The sequence below is a fragment of the Dendronephthya gigantea genome, unplaced genomic scaffold (assembly GCF_004324835.1).
Source record: "Dendronephthya gigantea isolate DGI-Jeju-01 unplaced genomic scaffold, DenGig_1.0 000057F, whole genome shotgun sequence".
Taxonomy (NCBI): domain Eukaryota; kingdom Metazoa; phylum Cnidaria; class Anthozoa; order Malacalcyonacea; family Nephtheidae; genus Dendronephthya; species Dendronephthya gigantea.
The window spans coordinates 438,961-464,623 of NW_021163067.1; the positions used below are offsets into that span (position 1 = coordinate 438,961).

The window sequence follows — 25,663 nt, forward strand, 5'->3', positions numbered from 1 at the left end:
GAATTTCGACACATTTCACATTGGGTATGTGATTGTCACTATTTGTGGATGCTCAAATGCCGTTTAAAAATTATTACTATTTTGTTTAGATGGTTTCAAAATTATGTTCAATGCCTTGATTTAATACAGACTATAGCAGTATTTAAAAGTGTGATTTCTAATCTTCTGTGTTCTTATTCTTGTGTTTTTGAAGTTTGAAACTATCTTTTTTTTTTCGCCCAAATTCTGAAGGTTTGTTTGAAAAAAAAGTAAATTATTTTAAGATTTTGCCGAGTGCCTCAAAACGAAACAGGGACAAAAATAATCTCTGTTAATCATAGTTTTTATGCACAAACTTTTGATTGCTTTCAAAATTCGACCTCATGGAGATCGTTAAGCTCAAAAATGGGCCTATATATAAGGATATGAGCGCTTTACGAGGGTACACCGACCGCCGCCCGAGCATCCAACGAGTGTGAAATTCATATTGTTTTGACTTAAAATTCTATTTATTATCGGCTATCTTTAAAATATTTCCTGGTGATAGAGTGTAAAAACAATCAATTTTGATCAGGCCTGGTAGTAAATTTACGAGTTTTCAAACTGACTCGTGAAAGAAATTTTAACAAAGTTGTAGGAATTTTCGACATTTTCCTAGGGAAGTTAAAAAAATTCGGTTGTTAGAGGCTTAGAGCACTGCGCTGAATTTTTTTCACCTTATTTGAGGAAAAATTTTGTTCTGAGTTCTTTCTGAAATTGTCGGGAAGCGAAGTAAATGTTATAAAATCTCGCTAAAATGTCTTTTTTCATAAAAGAGAACTCAAAGGATATGAAGTTTAATTTTTTCTTCCGATAAAAAAAGGAAATTAAAGCATTAAATTTAGGTTGTATATGAAATCAAACGGAGATGTATAATAATTATTTGAGTTGTATATATTGGGTCAAAAGCATCTGTTGTGGCTTGAAAGAATTGAACTAATAAGAATTATCTGTCTTTGTTGAATGATTGAAACAAATGCAAGCTTGTGAGAGAAGTTGTGACAACCATTGAATACCATACGATTTACACATTTTGAAAACTTTTTTCTTGTAGATATATATTCAAGAACTGATCTTTGTTTTGTTTAACAAACTGTAACCCCAGTTAGGGAGTGCTGTCACTTGTCCAAGGTGAACTCCCAGAGGAGGGAAGGAGGTGTCTTACTTCTCCATTCTTTAGACCAGCTCCAAGCAAAGTCTAGCCGCTGCCCGATCATAAAGTTATTGATGGTAGTTTTCCATATTTTTTTTATTTTTGCATGTTCGTTATATATTCATTATGAAATTCTGTAATTATTGGTAAATAATTTCCAAAACATCTGTCATTCATAACAGAGTCTTTATAAACTAAGCCTCCTCCTACTGGCTCTCGTTCTTGTGTGAACGGGTTCACTCGAGTTATTTTGAAGATCAAAGATATTCGTGTATGATTGACATGAATAATCTGCGGGAAACGCAACGTGTACAGCTTTGTATATATTGCAGTAAAAGCAGTCTTATATAAGGCTGTTTCCACCAAACGACTTTACACCGTGCGAGGCGAAAACAAACTGCCAACGTAATTGTTCCGCAAAAAAATTCGTTTTGAAAAAATATTAATCGCTCTCTTGTTTGGACTGGTTCGCGTCCGCTTTGTGAGGGATACGCACTTTAGAATTACAGCACCTATTTATTCCAGGGGCCGGTTGTATCAAGCATGTTTAGCTTATAATAAACGGTGTATAAGTTCAAAATAGAAAGCAAGTCTGCCGATCAAGTCCAACGATCATGTTTACAACCACATATATTCAGTGCATAATATTCAAGTTGACTCATTCAAGAGAGTTGTAAGAGTGTTATTTCATTTTGACTTACCACCGTTCAAGCTAAACGGGCTTGATACAACCGGCCCCAGAACATTTAACAATTGCCTCTCACTTAATATCAGGCAACAAAAGATTTGGTGGGATAGACAGTGGAAGAAACACCATATCGCCTTTGCGATCAGGAAAAGCCAGCATGGTTTCTTTGGGGGAAAGTTGAACTGTTTGTCGCACCCATCGATTATCGAACTGTCGTTGAACAGAACGTTCGGAAGCTCCGTCAGTAAACATCTTAAAATAAGAAGAACTTGTATTGATTTGTACTCTTCTCTTGAGAATATAAAATGATTTTAATGTTGGCGGATATCGCAGGAATCGAGACTTGAATTCAGAAGAATATAACCTTTTAGAATGACCAGTATCCAGGTCAACTTCGTCAATGCGCCAAGCTGGCGTGTATGAGAGAACAGCAACCTTAGAATCACTACTGAACAAACATCTGATTTCATGATCAAAAATTGCATCCATTATATCATCATATGTTGAGCGATAAAAGACTTCATACAAAGCTGGTACTTCGGCGTTTCTTTTCCAAATATAAGCATTATTGTTATTATAACCAAAGATAAAAGCACCACCAGTCGAGATTTCTACACTCTTAGGCTCAATCCCAGGTAACTTGACCACTACGGGACCGTCAACACCTCTGACATCAAGAATTTCTACGGTTTTATTGCATCCGAGTTCAAAAATGAGAAAGCCTTCAAGGTAGGAGGTCAAGCGCTCGTCTCCGCTCAATAAATGATGCAGCGACACTTGCTGATTGGAAGTGGACAGGATCTCTAAATTGTTATCCACCGGGTATCGCGTTAACTTCGGAATACCGTGAGACTCACTAATCGCAGACAAGAAATTTTTCGACCACAAGCATAAAAATCTTGATCCCTCTTGATTGCTTTCGAAACGCTGTTCAACTTTGCTGGTATAGACATTCCATACGTTGATATATCCATCTGACGTGCAGGATGCAAGTCGAGAGCCGTCAGGAGAAAACGAACTCGAATAAACCATCGTTGGAAGTGAAAGACAGGATTGCTCTTGCGCAGAAGCTAATGTCTTTAAGACCATCAGTTTTTTACGATCTGCACAGAGCCACATATTATTTTCTAAAGCTGTCGCTTTGTTTTTCGGATACAAATCAGAATCAGAATTATTAGAAAGCAAGTAGTTCAAAGCAACAACCGCAGCCATAGGAATAATTTCTAGTACTTTCGAACCATAATACTGTCCAAGAGAAAAAATAAACTCCACACCTTTGCAGATCCATGGACAATACGTTATAAATTCTCTTCCAAGTGGTTGACACACTGTTATTTCTAATCTTTTAGAATTTGGTTCCTCAAATCCTCGATGAAAACATCGTTCACATTCCTTACACTTTAACACTCCTCGTTCATCCATATTTCCATGACACAATCTTCGTTTATCACTTCTTTGGAATGTGATGGCGTTCCAAACGCAGAATGAAGAACCCACATACCTCGAATACATGGATTGTTCTGAATTTCCAATGATAAACAACCCTGTGATGCTAAAAAAGCAAAAATCAACAGAAGATTCAGAACAAAGCAAAGTGAGCGATCTTTGTTTAGCAACGTCCCATAGTTTAATGGTGTTTGAACCATCGCTGGTCACCAGCCTCTTTCCGTTAGGGGAAAACGTACAGGACAGGAAAGTCTCTTCATTTCCGAGGAAAAATGGAACTTCCTCTCTTTCAGCGATGTTTAACGCCGTTCCAAGTTTTCCAAATAATATGAGAGAATCGTCTGGAGAAAATGTGCAGCAAGAAATTTCTTTAAATTCTGTGGAATAATTCATAATTTCAACTAAAGTTGGTAATGATAGCACATGGATAGATTTTCTTTCCACAACTGCTACTTTTTTCTTATTTTTCGATAAGCAAAAAGCTGTAATCTGCTTCACGCCGGTGGATTTCCAGACTGCTCGCGGCAAAAACGAGTCTTTATAAGTATTTAGGCCAAAAAGTCGGTGGGCCTTTGACAGTAGAAACCTTGCGATTTTCTTCTCGTCTTCACTGAAATAACCTTCTTGAGGATGTGTAAGAACAGCTTCTAGATACGATATTGAAGTTCTCGACAATAATCCTGAAAATTTTGTGTACTGAAAGTTCTCGTCGAATAGGAACTGATAAAGAATTTCAAATTCAACGACATGCCACGAAATGCGGGCACGCAGGTCTTCGCTTTTAATCTCAAAACTGCCTAGAATTCTGCTCCACAATTCTACATAATTCCGTCGACGTGGCTTTACCAACAGCATATAAAACAGAATAATAACATCTACTGACCAAAAGACACATTCCTCCATATTACATTCTTCTAGGTGTTCCATACCATGTTCCAGAGCGTATATTACGTCATTAGTCAAGTTCGCGTTATGTCCTGACCGAACATGTTTCACGATTTTTTGAAAAACATTTTCGCATAAAAGCCAAAGCGATCTATGTCCATCATCGACCTTGACAGCATACTGGTGATCTTTGTAGCCCTTCGCTAGAAGCCAATCAATAACGGATTTGTGAAAAACGGTTAACATGTCATCTGAAACGTACAACAAGCAAGACACGATTTCATTAATTTTGTTGATGATTTCTTTCGTTTCGCGACAATCTGCAGCTAAACCAAAAGCCTGAGCGACGAAAATGAGAGGAAGAGGTCCTTTGGAAGCAGCCAGCATTTCCAAAATTTTCAACACATTGAACTTTTCATGTTTTATGGCTTTGAGCTCGTCTTCAAGGCGCTTGAAATATCCTTCGTAAATAGAATTCAATCCTTGTGGGAGAAACTTCATGACTTCATTGTTTGTTATCTTCCGAATATCATAGCGAGTTTTTAGTCCATATTGAAAGTGATATGCATAGAGAAATGAACCAGCGCACTTCTCAACCACAACGGAAACTAAACTAATATCATTTACTTTCTTGTCAACTAGACTTGGAAGACATTCTTTGAAATAAAGTTCAAGATCTAACTGATTGTTTGCGTCAACGTTAGTAATGTCCGTCTTTTCGTCGTCGCTTAGTCTGCTCGTCACCAAGATTTTGATAAGCCCGGGAAGATCAGGAAAATACTCAGCAATCAAATGCGTTATTTCATTCTTATTATCTGCAGCACTTTCATCCAAGCCATCTATAACGAGTAAACGTGGTTCCTTCATTTGCAATTCATCTAAGGGATTTTGTAAATATATTCGAAAGGCATCTTTCAGGTTTTGGACTTGATGAGGTCGCTTTAATTGATCAAGGAGCTTTTCTTTAAACCCAAGAACGCTTTCACACATTTGACTTGCGAGAGACTGCAGCATCACCATAGGATCTCTTAGGTTTGAATCACTGAAATCACAAAAATGACAAGCAGCCAGCATTCCATTCTTCTCAAAATCTTCACAGATTTTAGCGGCAAACACGCTTTTACCAAATCCCGGTCCAGCTGTTATTAATTTTACTCTTGAACCGCTATCACTCTCACAAAACCACTCGTTAACGTCTTTTAGCAACCACATCCTTGTTCCAGGCTGGAAAAATTTCACTTTTCTTTGAATTTTATTCTTAAAATTATGTTTTGCAAGATTTCGTAGTAAATCCTCATCACTCTCCTTTTCTTTTTGTAGTTCATTTATTCCGTCGCGGTTTTCTTCGGCGATTTCTATTAAATGATTTAAAGCATATTGAATTGTTTCAAGCTTTTGCACATAAATTTCTTCTTCTGGTCCTAAAGGACTTTTTTCTATGTCGACATCACTTTGTGGAATGCCCAATTCTACTAACGTCTGGGAGATTTTCTTCCATAAAGACTCAAATGTTGAATTGTCAACCCGAGTAGATGTTACATGGGCATAAACTTCATTTCTGTAACACTTGATTCTTGCGATATTCGCTTGCATTGACCTATCTGTATCCGGTGGCATAACATCCCATCCTGTTGATGGAAAGCCACAAATGTTTCGGAGTAAAACAGTAAGTAATGTGACATCAAAGGTTTTGGAATCTGGTGGGTTGCCAGACGGAGGGAACAGCAAATCCCACTGGGATTTATTAATAACTCGAGGTTTTAACCTTTGAAGAGTTGCTTTTTTTGCAGCCAGTACTCCGGGTAGTCTCACAGGTGAATTTATGGTATCAAATGTAATTCTCAAAGCCTCGGTTCCTTTGTCAACCAAAAGTCTACTAAGCATCGAAAAGTTTGCCTTTTCTTGTAGATCGAGAGAAGCCATAGCATTGGACGAGGTTTTACTGTAACAAAATAGTGATTTATATGGATAGGTTTCACTTAGAAGATCGATTCGGGTTGGAGATTTTTATATAGAACACTATTTTGTGAAAAATACATTACTGTGATATTTGGACTGTGAACCGTACACGGATAAAAACTCTGAGCCCGCGTCGTAACCGCAGTGAACTATTTTGTCATGCCCATATTGTTTACACAATATTGAACAATATTGTTGAAAATGATGAAATAAATCGCAATACTGTTCATAAAAACTCTAAAAAATGTGGGCAGCACAACATTAATTTTTCAATCCTGTTCATATCAATATTGTAATCGCGGTCAACCTGATTGTTCACTAGATGTGTATGTATATTGGAAAGTGCATTAAAATTGAAGTAGAGCGATCTCGTTGCAAATTCGTGTAAAAACTGTGAAGTACTCTGGTGAGCCGAACTTCTGAAATTGCATTTTTGATATTGTGAAGTGCCAAAAATCGTAATTGATGTAACCGTAATAGTTCCAACATTCAGCCTCGGAGGAAAAAAATATTAACCCTCTTTGGATGATACACGTTCCGTTTAGGTTCCTTGGTTCTAATTTTTGTGATGTCTCGTGAGAACGCCCAATCGTAACTAAGCTTGCACGTCTTACATGTCTAGATATACTCATGTCACATAGAGACTTAGGGTCTATTTACATGGGCCTGCCTGGTTAGACGAGTTTAGACGAAGTTTAAACGAGTTTATAATTATATAGTCAACTCGACAATAGCACGTGCTTGTTTGGTTAATAAGTGCTCATTTCAATACCTCCGAATCATCTTGCACTTCGTTCAATCTCGTGTGACCCGGCTCATGTAAACAGCCGGCCCTAACTTACTGAACGGGCCTGGTTTTAAGAACATAACTTCAGAACATAACTAAAACTGACACAAACGTACCTTCTAAAATCTTCAAAGCTTTAATATATCATGTCATGTTTACACTATGACTGAATGTATATCGGACCATACTGACTGACTCTTTTGGTTTCTTGCCACTCGTCACAAATATGCACACAATACTGCAATGTTTCTAGCAAACTTTGCACTAAACCAATATTGACAGAAATGTACCTTTTCAAATGTTGCAGGCTGTATTTCTACTACATGCCCAAAACTGCCCCAAAATGAGTCAAATTGACGGGGAAATGTAGATTTAAAACCTAGAAAGCAACAAATTTTAATTAGGGTAATGTCATTAGCACTGAAGCATTCGTATATTATGTATGTAAATTGTATCAATCATGCCATCATCTCATTAGGGATCCAAGGATAGAATCAATTATATAAAGCGAGACCAGACTCTGCAGACTCTTTTATAAGCGATTGCACTTACAAACGAAATCTATTGGGCAGAACTGAATATATGAATATTCACCTCCCCTCCAATTATATTTCTACTGAGTTACGCCACTGATGCCAGTTGACGAAGCATAATTCTTGTTTATTAAAACTAAATAGTTTTTATTTGATATGCTATAATTTCTTTAACAGGGTAAATGTTTTGAAAAAATCTTTGTTGTCTAACCAGATATGAATGATTTAAAGCGTTCTTATTCTATATTGGAGATCCTATTAAATTTACTATAGACGCGTTACTAGTTTGTTAGTTGCCCGATTTATACTAGAGACGGATTATCCATCTGGAGGAATGATCTTTCCAAAAAGGAACAAAATTCCGGATCTTTGACTTTGCAAAGCGAACGTCGTGTTTCAATTTAAATGTTCTGCTTGTGGCCATACGTACGTGGCCAAAACCGAACGCAACCTACAAACTCGTTTGAGACAGCACGCTGCCACCTATAACAAGTTTAGTGCCTTATCCTAACACCTCCATGATTTCCACAACGGGGACGGACTAGCGGTCGGTCATTCGGGCACCGCCCGACTTTGCACCTATTATTTCTTCCGAGTTAGGATGAGTCGAAAACGGAAATCATATCCCGGATGTAAGCCAGGATGCAAAAACACACGCCTATTGGCTATTGAATTATACATCAATCTATAATGTGGGCGGAACGCCGATCAATCCAAGTGAAGCAAAACTTGATAACGAAAAGGAAAAGTAAATTTGTATGATATATTTACAACAATGTTTATATCATAAATAGATTAAAAACAAAGACCCGACAAGTTTAGAGTGTGGAGTAGAGCTATGTGAACAGTTGAAGTTCTTTATTGGCTTTAAGGAAGGTGTTAGGAGAAGGTTGGTTGGGTTTGATGAGAATGTTGTAGCTATTAGACTTGGGTAAATCAATTATGATTTTTGGCACTTCACTTCATGCAAGTAAATTCTAGAGGTTCAAAGGGTCTCGATTTAGAGTGGAATTATACACACTTCATATTGAAGCCATGAACAGTTGATGGAAAAATGAGTAGAAATAAAAAGAACCTACGCTCTTGCGATGCTGGTGCAATGCTCTTGCCACTGAGCTACGGAGGTAGCTGACAAGAGCAAGCGTGATTAATGTGTATAGGATGGTAATGCCGGGAATAGGTGAGGGTAAATCGATTATTAATTTTGGCACTTCACTCGATTCAAACAGCATTTCCTGTTCCTGGCTTGAATTTGAAGTGTATATAATTCCACTCTAAATTAAGACCCTTTGAACCTCTAGAATGTGTGTTGTAAAGTATTGTATTTCATTCTGTCTGAAGATATAGCTTTGAAATAAAGTCGAAAATTTACAGTTTCAACCTGCATCTTGTTTGATTCAAATATTGATTCTCAAGGTGTCTTTTCCTTTCGGAATTTGTCTGGTAGATGCTGCTTTATATATAATGCACTATAGCTATAACTTTATATATCATACACTATAGCTATGGCTTTATATATCATACACTGTAGCTATAACTTTATATATCATACAATATAGCTATAGCTTTATATATCATACGCTATAGCTATAGCTTTATATATCATACGCTATAGCTATAGCTTTATATATCATACACTATAGCTATATGGCTTTATATTATACGTATCATACACTATATATAGCTATAACGTTATACATCATACACTACAGCTATAACTTTAAATATCATGCACTATAGTTAATTAACTATTTCAAATCACTATCTTACTTCTTCTTAACCAAGTTCTCTCATCATAGTGACATCATGACTTTCACCCTCATAGACATTATTATCAACTAACTGACACACTCTAACAATATACCTTCGGCAATCTGGTCTTCGTTTGTGGACACCAAAGCTGTATGTCGTTGTCTTTCAGCTTATCTTCCCAGATAAACCTTGTAAAAACCGCTTTAGTTCTGCTGAAGCACTAAACTACTGCTTCGTCAATAAATACGCTAGTTATGTCTTATGAACGACGAATTGAGACCTTCTACTCCGATATTATGGTTCATTTGATGGCATACAAAGCGACCATCAGATCTGGTATATTTAAGCTAGATTCGGTTGGATGCACATTAACAGCCCCACCTGATTTTAATAATTACCAAAATCATTCCAGGGGGGGAAGTAAACTAGATTTGAGCAGCTTTGCTTATAAAATATTCCTATTAGATGATACCAGATGATACAAAGAGAAATAAATACAGTGGCGTCCACTGAGCTATATATGGCCATTTATGGTATCGTAGTCTGAGCTGATGGCTATGGCTCATTGAACTCACCCGATATGACGTCGTCGCTAGCGTCTTGTACTCAGACTCTTTTCCCCCGGCCCTGCTTAAAGTGCCCATGTCATAAAATTGGAATTTATCTCATTAGAATCGCCGTGAAACGTGAAACGTAAATAGTAATCACATTTGAAATTGAATTTGTTTTCGCGGAGAAATAAAGCGATAAAGTTTGAAAATTTCAAATTTTAACGGCAAAAGTTTTTGAAATCCGCGACAGTCGGATTGTTGCGACTCAAATTGTTGACATGTAAATTTGAGAAATAATTTTGGAAGTGTTTACCCCATTCAAGAAAGTCTATATCTTGGTTCGAACTGTCTCGACATGGCCGATTTTTTTGAGAAAAATTGTAGTTAGTTAATCAGAATATTTTTAAACTGCCCGCTTGAGATGTCTCTTGCATATTTTGGTTTCCATAACATTGCACCTGAATAGCTCGTGCTTTTTTGCGAAAATTTGTTTTAGGTTTTGGGATATAAGAAATATTATAATAATTAGGGTTGCTGCTTTTGCTAAACATGATAGTCGCAGATTCGTCAAGTCTATTATCTTTTTACTTTGTCAGTTATAAACACCGCCTTATTTAGTTTTCTGCGGTTTCATCAATTGTGGAAATACAGCAAGTTCATAGCATGAGTAGATGCTTGTAGCTCCCTTCCCCTGGAAGCAATGTTGCTAGTTAGAAGACTGAAGACACTATGTACAACAAAACTTCAACCTCACCTCAACCAACATTGCTCTTTTGGGCGAAGGAACAAACACGAATTGGTTATTCATTTCTAAAGAATTTTTCATTTCATTTCATTTAATTGATGAGTCCGCCGACGAGTTGTTAATTGTAAGATCTAATTTACTAGAAATTGCCTGGTGATTTTCCCACGATTCTTGTTTCACCGACGAATTACCAACATTCTTAGTTTTTTACCGGCAATTTACCCCGGCGGTCGGCATGCACGTGCCAGTTGATAGCTGAGGTCTGTGGTTAATGTTTAAAACATGCAGATAACAGCAGGGTATAAAACAATTAAGGCGTTGTTTGCCTTTCGTCATTTCGTCTTTTGTTGACAGTAAAGGTCAACGCGAGTCGACGTGGAAATGCACAACCAATATTTTTAGATTAGTAAACTAAGTTTGAGTATTCGAGTCCAGCTCTGATTTGTTTAATAATACGGCGAAATCCCTTTATGGGAAAATAAAAAATTATATAGTATAACAGTAACTCATTAGGCTATGGATTTTCATTAATTAGTTTTCTCTTAACTAATATGCCTAGAGGGCAGATATATACTAGCGGCATTGCGCCATATAGGTATACGTATGCAAAAAACGCCACGGTAGAATACAGCTCTAAGATGTATGGGTTTTTGTAGATCCGTATTCTTGAGTTCTTTCTGCGTCATGAGCACTTTAAAACCCGTAATAAAATCAATGTATTTCAAGGTATACCATAAATATATTTTGTTCATTACAGCAGAGTCAGGGGACATTTTTTTTGTGTTTGCCAAAAATCCAACTTTGTTTGCCTAAAATTTTTATGTGTTGAATGGTGTTGACATATCCATCTATGCATCTTTTATGAATATTAATGTAACTAAAGTTAATATTAAATAAGTTATTCAATTTTCCCTCTGTGAATAGAGACGCGCACATAGAGACTTTTGCCTGTATTAAACCACAATGAATCTATATGATATTACAATTTTTTCTGTGATTTATTTGCCCAGTCATAGCTATGCCTGATACCAACTTGCGTGTATAAGCTGTGAAAATAAATATTACTTTTCATGCATTATTCTGCTGTTACCTGTCACTACCTGAAAAGGGGTTGACGTAAGGTAGACTAAATTAATTGTATATGTCTACCGCATATGTCACAGATGTTTCGATGCGTTATCAGCCCGCGTTATGCAATAGTAAATGTGACAGAGGTTACAATGATTATGAACATAAAGACATAAGTGAAGGTCACACTATCCTATAAGTTTCTGTATGGCTCGACTTATATTAAAAATGCGTGGCCAGTGGCGGCGCCAAGGGGGGGCAAGGGGGGGCAAATGCCCCCCCATATTTTTTTCTGCCCCCCCATTTTGCCCCCCCTTTCTCAAATGTCTGCGGAAATTATTGCCGTAAAAGATAATATTTAATAGTAATAAATTGAAATACAAAATAGCTACAGGATAAAATGGGCGTGACTGTCAATTGTTGACACATCGTAATCTATTACACACCGGTTTATGGATTTCTGTTTGAAGGATTTTGCCCCCCCAAAATATTAATTTGCCCCTCAAATGCCCCCCCAAATTTTCAGACCTGGCGCCGCCACTGTGCGTGGCAGATGGTATACACTTTAAGGGCTGCTTTGCAGTGTCGTTTTTTTAGCACACGTACACGCACGTAAAAATTTTTCAATTTATCGACTTATTCATTTAGTGTGTACGTGCGTATGAAAAACACGACAGTGGAAAACAGCTCTATAATTCTTTGCCCTAAGTTTTCCGGCATCCAGTTGTCGAAATCGATCTCCAGTATGAATCAGCCGGTCGTGACGGTTAAATCATGTTGTTCTCGTATTTACCAACAACATAAGTGGAAGATTGCTTTGAAAATGCACGTTCAGAAATTAATAACGCGGTTTATCCCTACAATTCGCAAGTATAGAAACAAGAGTTTCACGACTGGAGCCGCATGTCCGCTCTGATAATAATTATTATAACTGTAGAAAATGATGTCACTCATGCTGTTCAAATAGAATACAATTTCAAGCAATTAGCAAAATTTTTAATTTATTATAGAAAATATATAATATTTTTGCATAATAATTATTATGTATATAGCCATATTACAATTCCCGTCGGCAAACTTCAAAGTTTTACCGACAGTCGCGTCGCATGAAAGAATTCTTGCTCTGTTTGCATAAAAATAATGGTTTTTCGCAAAACCCTACTCTTCGACTGATGGCGTATGTCTTCTTCGACTGAAGTCTTGCATCGCGACGTAAAAGGATTTTATTTGTACCGTTACCGACCCGCGAACGGTCAATATTCCACCGATAAAACATAGAATATCATGATGAAACAGCGATTAATCCATATTTTCATACTATTTCTATGTATCAATGAAAAGAACATGGCAGTGACAAACTCCACCCGTAAGTTATTTGATAGATCTTTTATTTTATATTGTAATAATACAGAAACGATTGCGATATGGCCACTGCCCCGACCGTTATTGTTTACAAATTGCGAGCTAAAAGGGCCCGCTCACACGGCACCAGATTGCCATCGGAACAGGTACAATTTTGTACTTAATAAAAGGCAGTGGAGATTTTTAATGTCCCAGAGCTGAATAAATATATCAAATCTATCAAATTGATAAGCATTTGCTAAAAACAGTGTTGCTTCATAACGGCAAACGAAGATGTCGTGACGAGCGATCCGGTACCCGGCGTGCGAACTCAGACTTAAGGCCCACAAAGACCGGACGCGTTTTGGTAACGCGACACGATTTTCATTTTCCAAAAGCAAATCAATTTTAAACTATTATTATATTCTTGTAGATTACGTAACGATAATACATTTTGACTACTCTGGCGTCCATACATTCCAAATTTTGCTTCAAAAATTATATTTACATGCTTCTTAAAACTGAAAATTCGCGTCGCCTTGCCGCATCGCATCCGGTCTGTGTCGACCTTAACATGCACTATATATAGGCTTAATACATGCACGACGCGAACATCATAGTAGTCGCTGATTGGGATTTTAATATTGTGATCGCTGATCAGTGGCAGCCAGCTTCACCTTGTTTTACTTACTGTTTAGCAACTGAAGTCTATAATTTTGAGTATTTCGTATTCGTGTAATTGAATAATTTTTAAAACTTTACCGTTATAACTAAAGCCTTGCTAAAGCTTTCTACGACTTAGGCCGGGCCTGTTCATATGAGACGAGCCAGCTCGGTTTAGCCGGTCTAGCTCGGCAGTGCCGAGATCTCGCTTCGCATATTATTTTACTGTATATTGCTTTAATATACAATCTTCGTGCATTGGCCTAGATCTACTCAAAATCAATCACGTGGTTTCTTGTTGCCTGGCGACAGATCATGGGAATCATAATTTATTTGCAATAACTCATGAAAATCGTGGTTTATTCGGAATAACCCATGAAGATCATAGTTTATTTAAAGTTAGAGACTGTTGTGAGTGTTTTGTTGACAAATAAACGCACTTGCTGACCATACAATGAACTCGAAATTTCAATCGTGCAATATCGAAATTTCTCGTTCATTGTATGGTCAGCGCGTGCATTTATTTGTGAACAAAACTCTCACAACAGACAGCCTCTAACCCTTAAATATCCGGCTAAAAGAACACCCAAAGGAACTCAACTGACTAGGGCCCTCTCATATGTACATGCCTTTAGCCGGCTTATTAAAAAGACTATTTATAGTTCCTAATAATCGTACATGTCACACTGTGTTATGTTTTCTGGTCTGATATGTGTACACAAATTGTAAAAACTGAATCGCGTAAATAAAATAAGACATTCCATGGAACAACTTCATTATAAAACAATCAAGAATCTCTAATTTCTTATACACACTTTGTGAAAGAAACGCCCGGTGAAAAAGGCACATCAGCCGCGTTTATACTACGCGCTTTGACCTGGCCTGGGCCAGGCCTAGGCCTAGATGTGAACGTTGTTTATCTGGCCTAGACCTAGCCTGGACCTGATCTAGGCCAGAAAATCCAAGCCAACAGCAGAAGGTGGCCTGAAGAAGGCCTGGACTACACCTGGGGCAAGATTTTGGTAATGTGAACAGGCTTTACCAAATCCTGACAAATTTTGAACTTAATAGTATGATTTGTATAGGATACATTATATTAATAGTATTACCACTTTTCGGCGTGTTTTGGGTCTTTTTCCAAGTATTTTGTCATTTACTTTGGCTATCCGATATCAGCAGTAAGGAAGACAGTCAGAACGTAGCACATATTACCTGGACTTGCCCTAGACCTGGTCCAGGCCAGTCTAGGCCTGTAAACGCAGCTGTTAATTGACTTAATTTATTCCTGGGCATTCAACAACTGGCTGTGAATAAATGGGAACTTACAAAGCCTTGCTTACTGACGACGACGACGGTTCGTGCAAATCGTGCAGATGATGCTATCCACCGGATAGTGATTTTTCGAACCGTTGTAAAAATGCTTGAAAAGCAATAAAGCTAATTATTTCAAGCTAGAGATTATTAACGAGAATCGTCAATTTAAAAATATTATGGTTTTTTCAAAGCTTTACCGAACAATGCGACTTAAAAAACCAATATCCGATGCATAGTGCACGCTATCCAGCTTTCGTACAATCGGTCCCTGATGTATACATATCATATCTGCAGCTAATTCTCCTGTCAGGCTTTGAAAAAGAATCCTGAACCAGGATGCGCCCACTTCAGGTGTTCACACGGTAAAAATAGATATAATACATACATATGACTATATATAACTCACTAATAAATAAAATAATAATTGTATTCAAATCAATGAACAGGTTGCGATGAATACGTTATAATATCTGAATATTTTATATTACACTATACTAAGACAAAAGTAATGATTATTGGATCAAAGCCCAACCTTCAGCCTTGCCAGCGTTTTCATTTATAAACACAGGTTTTTTACAATTAATTTTACAGTAACAAACTCCTCCGCTTGGACCATACACGCTTCTAATACACAAAGTGAATACCTTAACCTTTTTAGTTTAGTCAAGATCATAAATACATAAAATATTCTTTCGCGAGCATCAGTCAAAATGTTCGGTATGGGTGAAAGAAATTCATGTTCGTCGATTTAATTAAAGCGCTGTTACGCTGTGCAACTTTCCGACGGCAACTTGCAATGCAATTCTACTCCTGAGGCATCTAAAGTTGAAAAATACATACCGGCATTTACGATGTGCTATAACGTTTTCTTAACATTTCGGACACGGCTCTTTGCAAATTAACACCCGATCCCTCAAATTTATGATTGCATTGCAAGTTGCAAGGAAAATTCCATAGTGTAGCAGCAGAATAAATCAATGATTCATAATTTCATTGTCTGGACATGTTAACTTTAATGAATATAACCCGCTATTGTAGCCATAGTTACATCCAGTTTCATTTTATTGCTAACTACACAACTAATTTAAAGCTCGCAGGTTGTATTGTGATGTATATATAGTAGCAATTACGTGCTGTTTTTATCCTAGTTTCCACGCATTTATAATTGCACTGTTAAAGCCACCGTAAATCGTTACAATTAAGTATAGCCCATGCAGACTTTGTGTGGATATTTAATATTTTAGTTCCCAATATTTGCATTAGGATGCCATCTGATGGGTATATATTGTGGCATAGTATATTCTATGGAATTATATTTCTGCACTAAACATATGGTACGGGTGAAAATTTTGGTGGAGAGGCCATTATTTTAGCGAAAATAACCTGACTCACGAGTACAAATTCCCAAACTTATCAATGATTTCAACGAAAATTGCCCTATATTGGGTACTAATATTTAATTTGATAAAAATTCGCCCAAATTTTTGCCATACAATTTATAAAAAATATATTAAAAAGATAGAATATAGAAAATGATGGGCAAGAATTCTTCTAAAGATCTGTTCACACGATCCAATTAATTCACTTCTGGGGCAGGTTGTATGATTTTTTCAACTCGCTTTAGAATCGCCCGTTGTTTGCTATAACTTTGATTAAATCTTAGTATTCCTAAATGTAGAGTGAAATAGTGAACTCAACTTAAGCATGTATTGTATTGGCAACAGAAAGAAATTATTTCTTAACAGGTTCTCTCGATGTTAAAGTATGGAATGACAGCACGCAAGGAACGATAAATACCACAAATGATATTTATTCAACACAGACATCTGCATTAAGCGTTCTTGCAACAAAAGGTACAGCCATTCCTACATCACAAAATGTCTACAAAACAAAGGATGATGAATCTCGAAACATTAGTACAGCGGCAACTGCCTCCAGGAAAAGCGACACGGGATCGTCTTACAATGCTCCTCAAAATCCTCAAAGTACGCATATTATTAATTCCAATAGCAATAGTCTTAACTCTCACGCCTGTATTCGAAAAGCTCACTCACACTCACACTCAAACTCATTGAGTGGGTGATTACAATTTTTTCCTAACGTTTCCATCAGTAATAGCAAAATTTAAACGTCACATTCAATGAGTATAAGTGAGCTTTTTGAATACAGACGTTAGTGTCTCTATCATCACACACATTGAGAAACATTTATACATATGTAACCAGAACAAAGCATAGAGCAACCATCCCAAGACAATTCGGACAAAAAAACTTTCATAACTTCAAACACGGTCGATTTCCATCAAATTCCATGGTCACAACAAAGCACATAAATCACCAAACCAAAGAACGGATCATTGCGCACTGTCGCGTCAGTTTTTGAGCGTTTTTGAGTACAACGCTACAAGTGCATAAAAGTTTTAAACCTTTGAAGGTGTTACATCATTCATTTTAAGCCAAAAAAACACACCAAATTATCGTCAGAATCCAACCCCAATCCAAGTCATATTTAAAAAATTTCAATTTTTTACGCGTATTTGCACACGTACAAAAAACGCGACAATGGAGAGTTCCTTACTACCTTAATGAATCAACTTAATTACCAATATAATGAAACCATCTTTGACTTTTATAGATAGTACATCAAAATTATATCAACCAACAGGTATTTCACTCGATACAACGACGGCTTTTATCAATGCAACAGGATCATACAAACAAAATACTCTTCGAACTGAGGAAATGAGCAATACCAATGGCAACAAAGTTAGAACATTCGCACCCAATATTACTCTACAAATTATCACCATGATCAACGCAACACAACCAGTTAGTATAACTCCCAAAATAACTCTACAAACTACTATTAACGCAACCCAATCACCTATAGTAACATCTAATAAAACTCAAACAGCTATCTTCATCATTAACGCAACTGAATCTAGTGGTACTAAAATAAGCGCAACTGAATCACCCTCTCTCGCTATTAATAAAGCAACGCATTCACTTGGGGTCACCCAAAATTCTTCATCATCAGCTGTAGCTACTAAACGAACTGAACCACACAGTATAACACTTAATAGAACTGAAACAATTATAACCATTATCAATGAAACTGGATCACTTGGCATAACACCGAATGGAACTCAACCAACTATCACTGTTATTAACGCAACTGAATCACTTGATGACACACCTAAAAGTTCACATCCAACTATAACTATTATCAATGCAACTGAGTCGTTTAGTATAACACCCAATAGAACTCAACCAAATCTAAACATTATCAATGCAACTCAATCACTTCTTATAACCCCTAATAAATTTCCACCAACCATCACCACCATAAATGCAACTGAATCGCGTAATGTAACACCCCATAGAACCCAACCAACTATAAGCATTATCAATGCAACTGAATCACTTGTTAAGACACCCAATGGAACTCAACCCACTATAACCATAATAAATGCAACTGAATCACTTAGTATAACAACCAATGTAACTCAACCAACAATAACCATTATAAATGCAACTAAATCACTTGCTGCTCCACCCAACAGTTCACAACCAACCATAACCATTACCAATACAAATGAATCACTAGACATAACACCAAATGGAACTCAACCAACTATAACCCTTATCAATACAACTAAATCACTTAGAACTCATTCATCTATAACCATGATGAATGCAACTGAATCACTTGGTATAACACCTAACAGTTCACAACCAACTGTAGCCAATATCAAAGCAACTGAATCACTTAGTATGAAACCCAATATAACTCAAACAAAAATAACCATAATAAATGCAAACGAATCACTTGGTGTTACACCCAACAGTTCACAACAAACTGTAACCATAATCAATGCAACTGAATCAATTCCTATAACACGCAATGGCACTCAACCAACTGTAACCATTACTAATGCGTGCCAATCACTTGCTATAACACCACTAGCAACTGAATCACTTGGTGTTAAACCCAAAAGTTCACAAGCAACAGGAACAATTTCCAATGCAACTCAACCACTTCGTATAACACCCAATGGAACTGAACCAACTATTGCCATTAACAACGCAACCGACTCACTTAGTAAAACAACCAATAAAACTCAAAACACCATAACCGTTATCCATTCAACTAAATCACGTGCCGTAACACCCAAGGGAACTCAAACAACCACAACCATATTTAATGCAACTGAATCACTTGTTATGACACCCAATGGAACTCAACCAACTATTACCATTATCAACACAACTGAATCATTTAGTATAACACCAAATAAAACTCAAACAACTATAACCGTTATCAATGCAACTGAATCACTTAGCGTTACACCCAACAGTTCACAACCAACTGTAAGCGTGATAAATGCAACGGAAACAATTCGTGTTACAGCCAACAGTTCAAAACCAGCTTTAACCATTATCAATGCAACTGAATCACTTGGTATATCACCCAATAAGACTCATATAACTATTGCGATTGTCAATGCAACGGAATCACAAGGTGTTGTATCTAATACAACTCCTGCGACTATAACAATTATCAATGCAACTGAATCACTTAGTATGAAACCTAATAGGACTCAATCAGCCATACACACTATCAATGCAACTGAATCAATTGGTATAACGCCGAATAAAACTCAACCAACTATAAGTATTACCAATGCCACTGAATCACTCAGTATAACACCCGATGGAACTCAACCAACTATAACGATTATCAATGCAACTGAATCACTTGGTGTTAAATCCAAAAGTTCACATGCAACTGGAACAATTACCAACGCCACTCAGCCACTTCGTATAACACCCAATGGAACAAAACCAACTATTACCATTATCAACACAACTGAATCATTTAGTATAACACCAAATAAAACTCGAACAACTATAACCGTTATCAATGCAACTGAATCACTTCGCGTTACACCCAACAGTTCACAACCAACTGTAACCATTATTATCAATGCAACTGAATCACTTGGTATAAAACCAAATAAAACTCAAAAAACTATAACCGTTATCTATTCAACTGAATCACGTGCCGTAACAACCAAGGGAACTCAAAAAACCATAACCATATTGAATGCAACTGAATCACTTGTTATGACACCGAATGGAACTCAACCAACTATTACCATTATCAACACAACTGAATCATTTAGTATAACACCAAATAAAACTCAAACAATTATAACCGTTATCAATGCAACTGAATCACTTGGCGTTACACCCAACAGTTCACAACCAACTGTAACCATAATCAATGCAACTGAATCACTTGGTGTTAAACCGAAAAGTTCAGAACCAACTAGAACCATTACCAATGCAACTGAGTCACTTGGTATAACACTCAATGGAACTGAACAAACTATTAGCATTATCAACGCAACTGAATCATTCAGTATAACACCCAGTAAAACTCAAACAACTATAACCGTTATCAATGCAACTGAATCACTTGGTGTTAAATCCAAAAGTTCACATGCAACTGGAACAATTACCAACGCCACTCAGCCACTTCGTATAACACCCAATGGAACAAAACCAACTATTACCATTATCAACACAACTGAATCATTTAGTATAACACCAAATAAAACTCGAACAACTATAACCGTTATCAATGCAACTGAATCACTTCGCGTTACACCCAACAGTTCACAACCAACTGTAACCATTATTATCAATGCAACTGAATCACTTGGTATAAAACCAAATAAAACTCAAAAAACTATAACCGTTATCTATTCAACTGAATCACGTGCCGTAACAACCAAGGGAACTCAAAAAACCATAACCATATTGAACGCAACTGAATCACTTGTTATGACACCCAATGGAACTCAACCAACTATTACCATTATCAACACAACTGAATCATTTAGTATAACACCAAATAAAACTCAAACAACTATAACCGTTATCAATGCAACTGAATCACTTGGCGTTACACCCAACAGTTCACAACCAACTGTAACCATAATCAATGCAACTGAATCACTTGGTGTTAAACCGAAAAGTTCAGAACCAACTAGAACCATTACCAATGCAACTGAGTCACTTGGTATAACACTCAATGGAACTGAACAAACTATTAGCATTATCAACGCAACTGAATCATTCAGTATAACACCCAGTAAAACTCAAACAACTATAACCGTTATCAATGCAACTGAATCACTTGGTGTTAAATCCAAAAGTTCACATGCAACTGGAACAATTACCAACGCCACTCAGCCACTTCGTATAACACCCAATGGAACAAAACCAACTATTACCATTATCAAGACAACTGAATCATTTAGTATAACACCAAATAAAACTCGAACAACTATAACCGTTATCAATGCAACTGAATCACTTGGCGTTACACCCAACAGTTCACAACCAACTGTAACCATAATCAATGCAACTGAATCACTTGGTGTTAAACCGAAAAGTTCAGAACCAACTAGAACCACTACCAATGGAACTGAGTCACTTGGTATAACACCCAATGGAACTGAACAAACTATTAGCATTATCAACGCAACTGAATCATTCAGTATAACACCCAGTAAAACTCAAACAACTATAACCGTTATCAATGCAACTGAGTCACTTCGTGTAACTACCAATGGAACTCAACCAACTCTAAGCGTGATAAATGCAACGGAAACAATTCGTGTTACAGCCAACAGTTCAAAACCAGCTTTAACCATTATCAATGCAACTGAATCACTTGGTATATCACCCAATAAGACTCATATAACTATTGCGATTGTCAATGCAACGGAATCACAAGGTGTTATATTTAATTCAATTCCTGCGACTATAACAATTATCAATGCAACTGAATCACTTAGTATGAAACCTAATAGGACTCAATCAGCCATACACACTATCAATGCAACTGAATCAATTGGTATAACGCCGAATAAAACTCAACCAACTATAAGTATTACCAATGCCACTGAATCACTCAGTATAACACCCGATGGAACTCAACCAACTATAACGATTATCAATGCAACTGAATCACTTGGTGTTAAATCCAAAAGTTCACATGCAACTGGAACAATTACCAACGCCACTCAGCCACTTCGTATAACACCCAATGGAACAAAACCAACTATTACCATTATCAAGACAACTGAATCATTTAGTATAACACCAAATAAAACTCGAACAACTATAACCGTTATCAATGCAACTGAATCACTTGGCGTTACACCCAACAGTTCACAACCAACTGTAACCATAATCAATGCAACTGAATCACTTGGTGTTAAACCGAAAAGTTCAGAACCAACTAGAACCACTACCAATGGAACTGAGTCACTTGGTATAACACCCAATGGAACTGAACAAACTATTAGCATTATCAACGCAACTGAATCATTCAGTATAACACCCAGTAAAACTCAAACAACTATAACCGTTATCAATGCAACTGAGTCACTTCGTGTAACTACCAATGGAACTCAACCAACTCTAAGCGTGATAAATGCAACGGAAACAATTCGTGTTACAGCCAACAGTTCAAAACCAGCTTTAACCATTATCAATGCAACTGAATCACTTGGTATATCACCCAATAAAACTCAAAAAACTATAACCGTTATCTATTCAACTGAATCACGTGCCGTAAAAACCAAGGGAACTCAAAAAACCATAACCATATTGAACGCAACTGAATCACTTGTTATGACACCCAATGGAACTCAACCAACTATTACCATTATCAACACAACTGAATCATTTAGTATAACACCAAATAAAACTCAAACAACTATAACCGTTATCAATGCAACTGAATCTTTTGGCGTTACACCCAACAGTTCACAACCAACTGTAACCATAATCAATGCAACTGAATCACTTGGTGTTAAACCGAAAAGTTCAGAACCAACTAGAACCATTACCAATGCAACTGAGTCACTTCGTATAACACTCAATGGAACTGAACAAACTATTAGCATTATCAACGCAACTGAATCATTCAGTATAACACCCAGTAAAACTCAAACAACTATACCGTTATCAATGCAACTGAATCACTTGGTGTTAAATCCAAAAGTTCACATGCAACTGGAACAATTACCAACGCCACTCAGCCACTTCGTATATCACCCAATGGAACAAAACCAACTATTACCATTATCAAGACAACTGAATCATTTAGTATAACACCAAATAAAACTCGAACAACTATAACCGTTATCAATGCAACTGAATCACTTGGCGTTACACCCAACAGTTCACAACCAACTGTAACCATAATCAATGCAACTGAATCACTTGGTGTTAAACCGAAAAGTTCAGAACCAACTAGAACCACTACCAATGGAACTGAGTCACTTGGTATAACACCCAATGGAACTGAACAAACTATTAGCATTATCAACGCAACTGAATCATTCAGTATAACACCCAGTAAAACTCAAACAACTATAACCGTTATCAATGCAACTGAGTCACTTCGTGTAACTACCAATGGAACTCAACCAACTCTAAGCGTGATAAATGCAACGGAAACAATTCGTGTTACAGCCAACAGTTCAAAACCAGCTTTAACCATTATCAATGCAACTGAATCACTTGGTATATCACCCAATAAGACTCATATAACTATTGCGATTGTCAATGCAACGGAATCACAAGGTGTTATATCTAATACAATTCCTGCGACTATAACAATTATCAATGCAACTGAATCACTTAGTATGAAACCTAATAGGACTCAATCAGCCATACACACTATCAATGCAACTGAATCAATTGGTATAACGCCGAATAAAACTCAACCAACTATAAGTATTACCAATGCAACTGAATCACTCAGTATAACACCCGATGGAACTCAACCAACTATAACGATTATCAATGCAACTGAATCACTTGGTGTTAAATCCAAAAGTTCACATGCAACTGGAACAATTACCAACGCCACTCAGCCACTTCGTATAACACCCAATGGAACAAAACCAACTATTACCATTATCAACACAACTGAATCATTTAGTATAACACCAAATAAAACTCAAACAAATATAACCGTTATCAATGCAACTGAATCACTTGGCGTTACACCCAACAGTTCACAACCAACTGTAACCATAATCAATGCAACTGAATCACTTGGTGTTAAACCGAAAAGTTCAGAACCAACTAGAACCACTACCAATGGAACTGAGTCACTTAATATAACACCCAATGGAACTGAACAAACTATTAGCATTATCAACGCAACTGAATCATTCAGTATAACACCCAGTAAAACTCAAACAACTATAACCGTTATCAATGCAACTGAGTCACTTCGTGTAACTACCAATGGAACTCAACCAACTCTAAGCGTGATAAATGCAACGGAAACAATTCGTGTTACAGCCAACAGTTCAAAACCAGCTTTAACCATTATCAATGCAACTGAATCACTTGGTATATCACCCAATAAAACTCAAAAAACTATAACCGTTATCTATTCAACTGAATCACGTGCCGTAAAACCAAGGGAACTCAAAAAACCATAACCATATTGAACGCAACTGAATCACTTGTTATGACACCCAATGGAACTCAACCAACTATTACCATTGTCAACACAACTGAATCATTTAGTATAACACCAAATAAAACTCAAACAACTATAACCGTTATCAATGCAACTGAATCACTTGGCGTTACACCCAACAGTTCACAACCAACTGTAACCATAATCAATGCAACTGAATCACTTGGTGTTAAACCGAAAAGTTCAGAACCAACTAGAACCATTACCAATGCAACTGAGTCACTTCGTATAACACTCAATGGAACTGAACAAACTATTAGCATTAACGCAACTGAATCATTCAGTATAACACCCAGTAAAACTCAAACAACTATAACCGTTATCAATGCAACTGAATCACTTGGTGTTAATCCAAAAGTTCACATGCAACTGGAACAATTACCAACGCCACTCAGCCACTTCGTATATCACCCAATGGAACAAAACCAACTATTACCATTATCAACACAACTGAATCATTTAGTATAACACCAAATAAAACTCGAACAACTATAACCGTTATCAATGCAACTGAATCACTTGGCGTTACACCCAACAGTTCACAACCAACTGTAACCATAATCAATGCAACTGAATCACTTGGTGTTAAACCGAAAAGTTCAGAACCAACTAGAACCACTACCAATGGAACTGAGTCACTTGGTATAACACCCAATGGAACTGAACAAACTATTAGCATTATCAACGCAACTGAAATCATTCAGTATAACACCCAGTAAAACTCAAACAACTATAACCGTTAATCAATGCAACTGAGTCACTTCGTGTAACTACCAATGGAACTCAACCAACTCTAAGCGTGATAATGCAACGGAAACAATTCGTGTTACAGCCAACAGTTCAAAACCAGCTTTAACCATTATCAATGCAACTGAATCACTTGGTATATCACCCAATAAGACTCATATAACTTTTGCGATTGTCAATGCAACGGAATCACAAGGTGTTATATCTAATACAATTCCTCGACTTATTTCAATGCAACTGAATCACTTAGTATGAAACCTAATAGGACTCAATCAGCCATACACACTATCAATGCAACTGAATCAATTGGTATAACGCCGAATAAAACTCAACCAACTATAAGTATTACCAATGCCACTGAATCACTCAGTGTAACACCCGATGGAACTCAACCAACTATAACGATTATCAATGCAACTGAATCACTTGGTGTT

General features: G+C 36.9%; 2 protein-coding genes across 5 annotated transcripts; one reads left to right on the plus strand and one right to left on the minus strand.

The window, feature by feature from the left end:
* Positions 1–483: 483 nt before the first annotated feature.
* On the minus strand, positions 484–14,804 carry LOC114529589. Of its 4 annotated transcripts, XM_028551404.1 has the most exons (4): positions 9,334–9,562; positions 7,053–7,315; positions 2,224–6,132; positions 484–2,111 (listed from the first exon to the last, which is right to left on the minus strand). In XM_028551404.1, exons 3-4 carry the CDS (start codon positions 6,111–6,113, stop codon positions 1,859–1,861), a joined length of 4,143 nt encoding a protein of 1,380 aa, XP_028407205.1. In that variant the 5' UTR covers positions 6,114–6,132; positions 7,053–7,315; positions 9,334–9,562; the 3' UTR covers positions 484–1,858. The 4 variants fall into 4 exon arrangements, with proteins under 4 accessions (XP_028407205.1, XP_028407203.1, XP_028407204.1 ...); XM_028551402.1 differs by lacking the exon at positions 9,334–9,562 and adding an exon at positions 14,699–14,804 and having other exon boundaries at positions 1,859–6,132; XM_028551403.1 differs by having other exon boundaries at positions 1,859–6,132; positions 7,227–7,315.
* LOC114529543 (mucin-17-like) lies at positions 12,796–19,490 on the plus strand. Its single transcript, XM_028551359.1, has 4 exons — positions 12,796–12,951; positions 16,649–16,888; positions 17,538–19,424; positions 19,486–19,490. Exons 1-4 carry the CDS (start codon positions 12,870–12,872, stop codon positions 19,488–19,490), a joined length of 2,214 nt encoding a protein of 737 aa, XP_028407160.1. The 5' UTR covers positions 12,796–12,869.
* Positions 19,491–25,663: the final 6,173 nt, after the last annotated feature.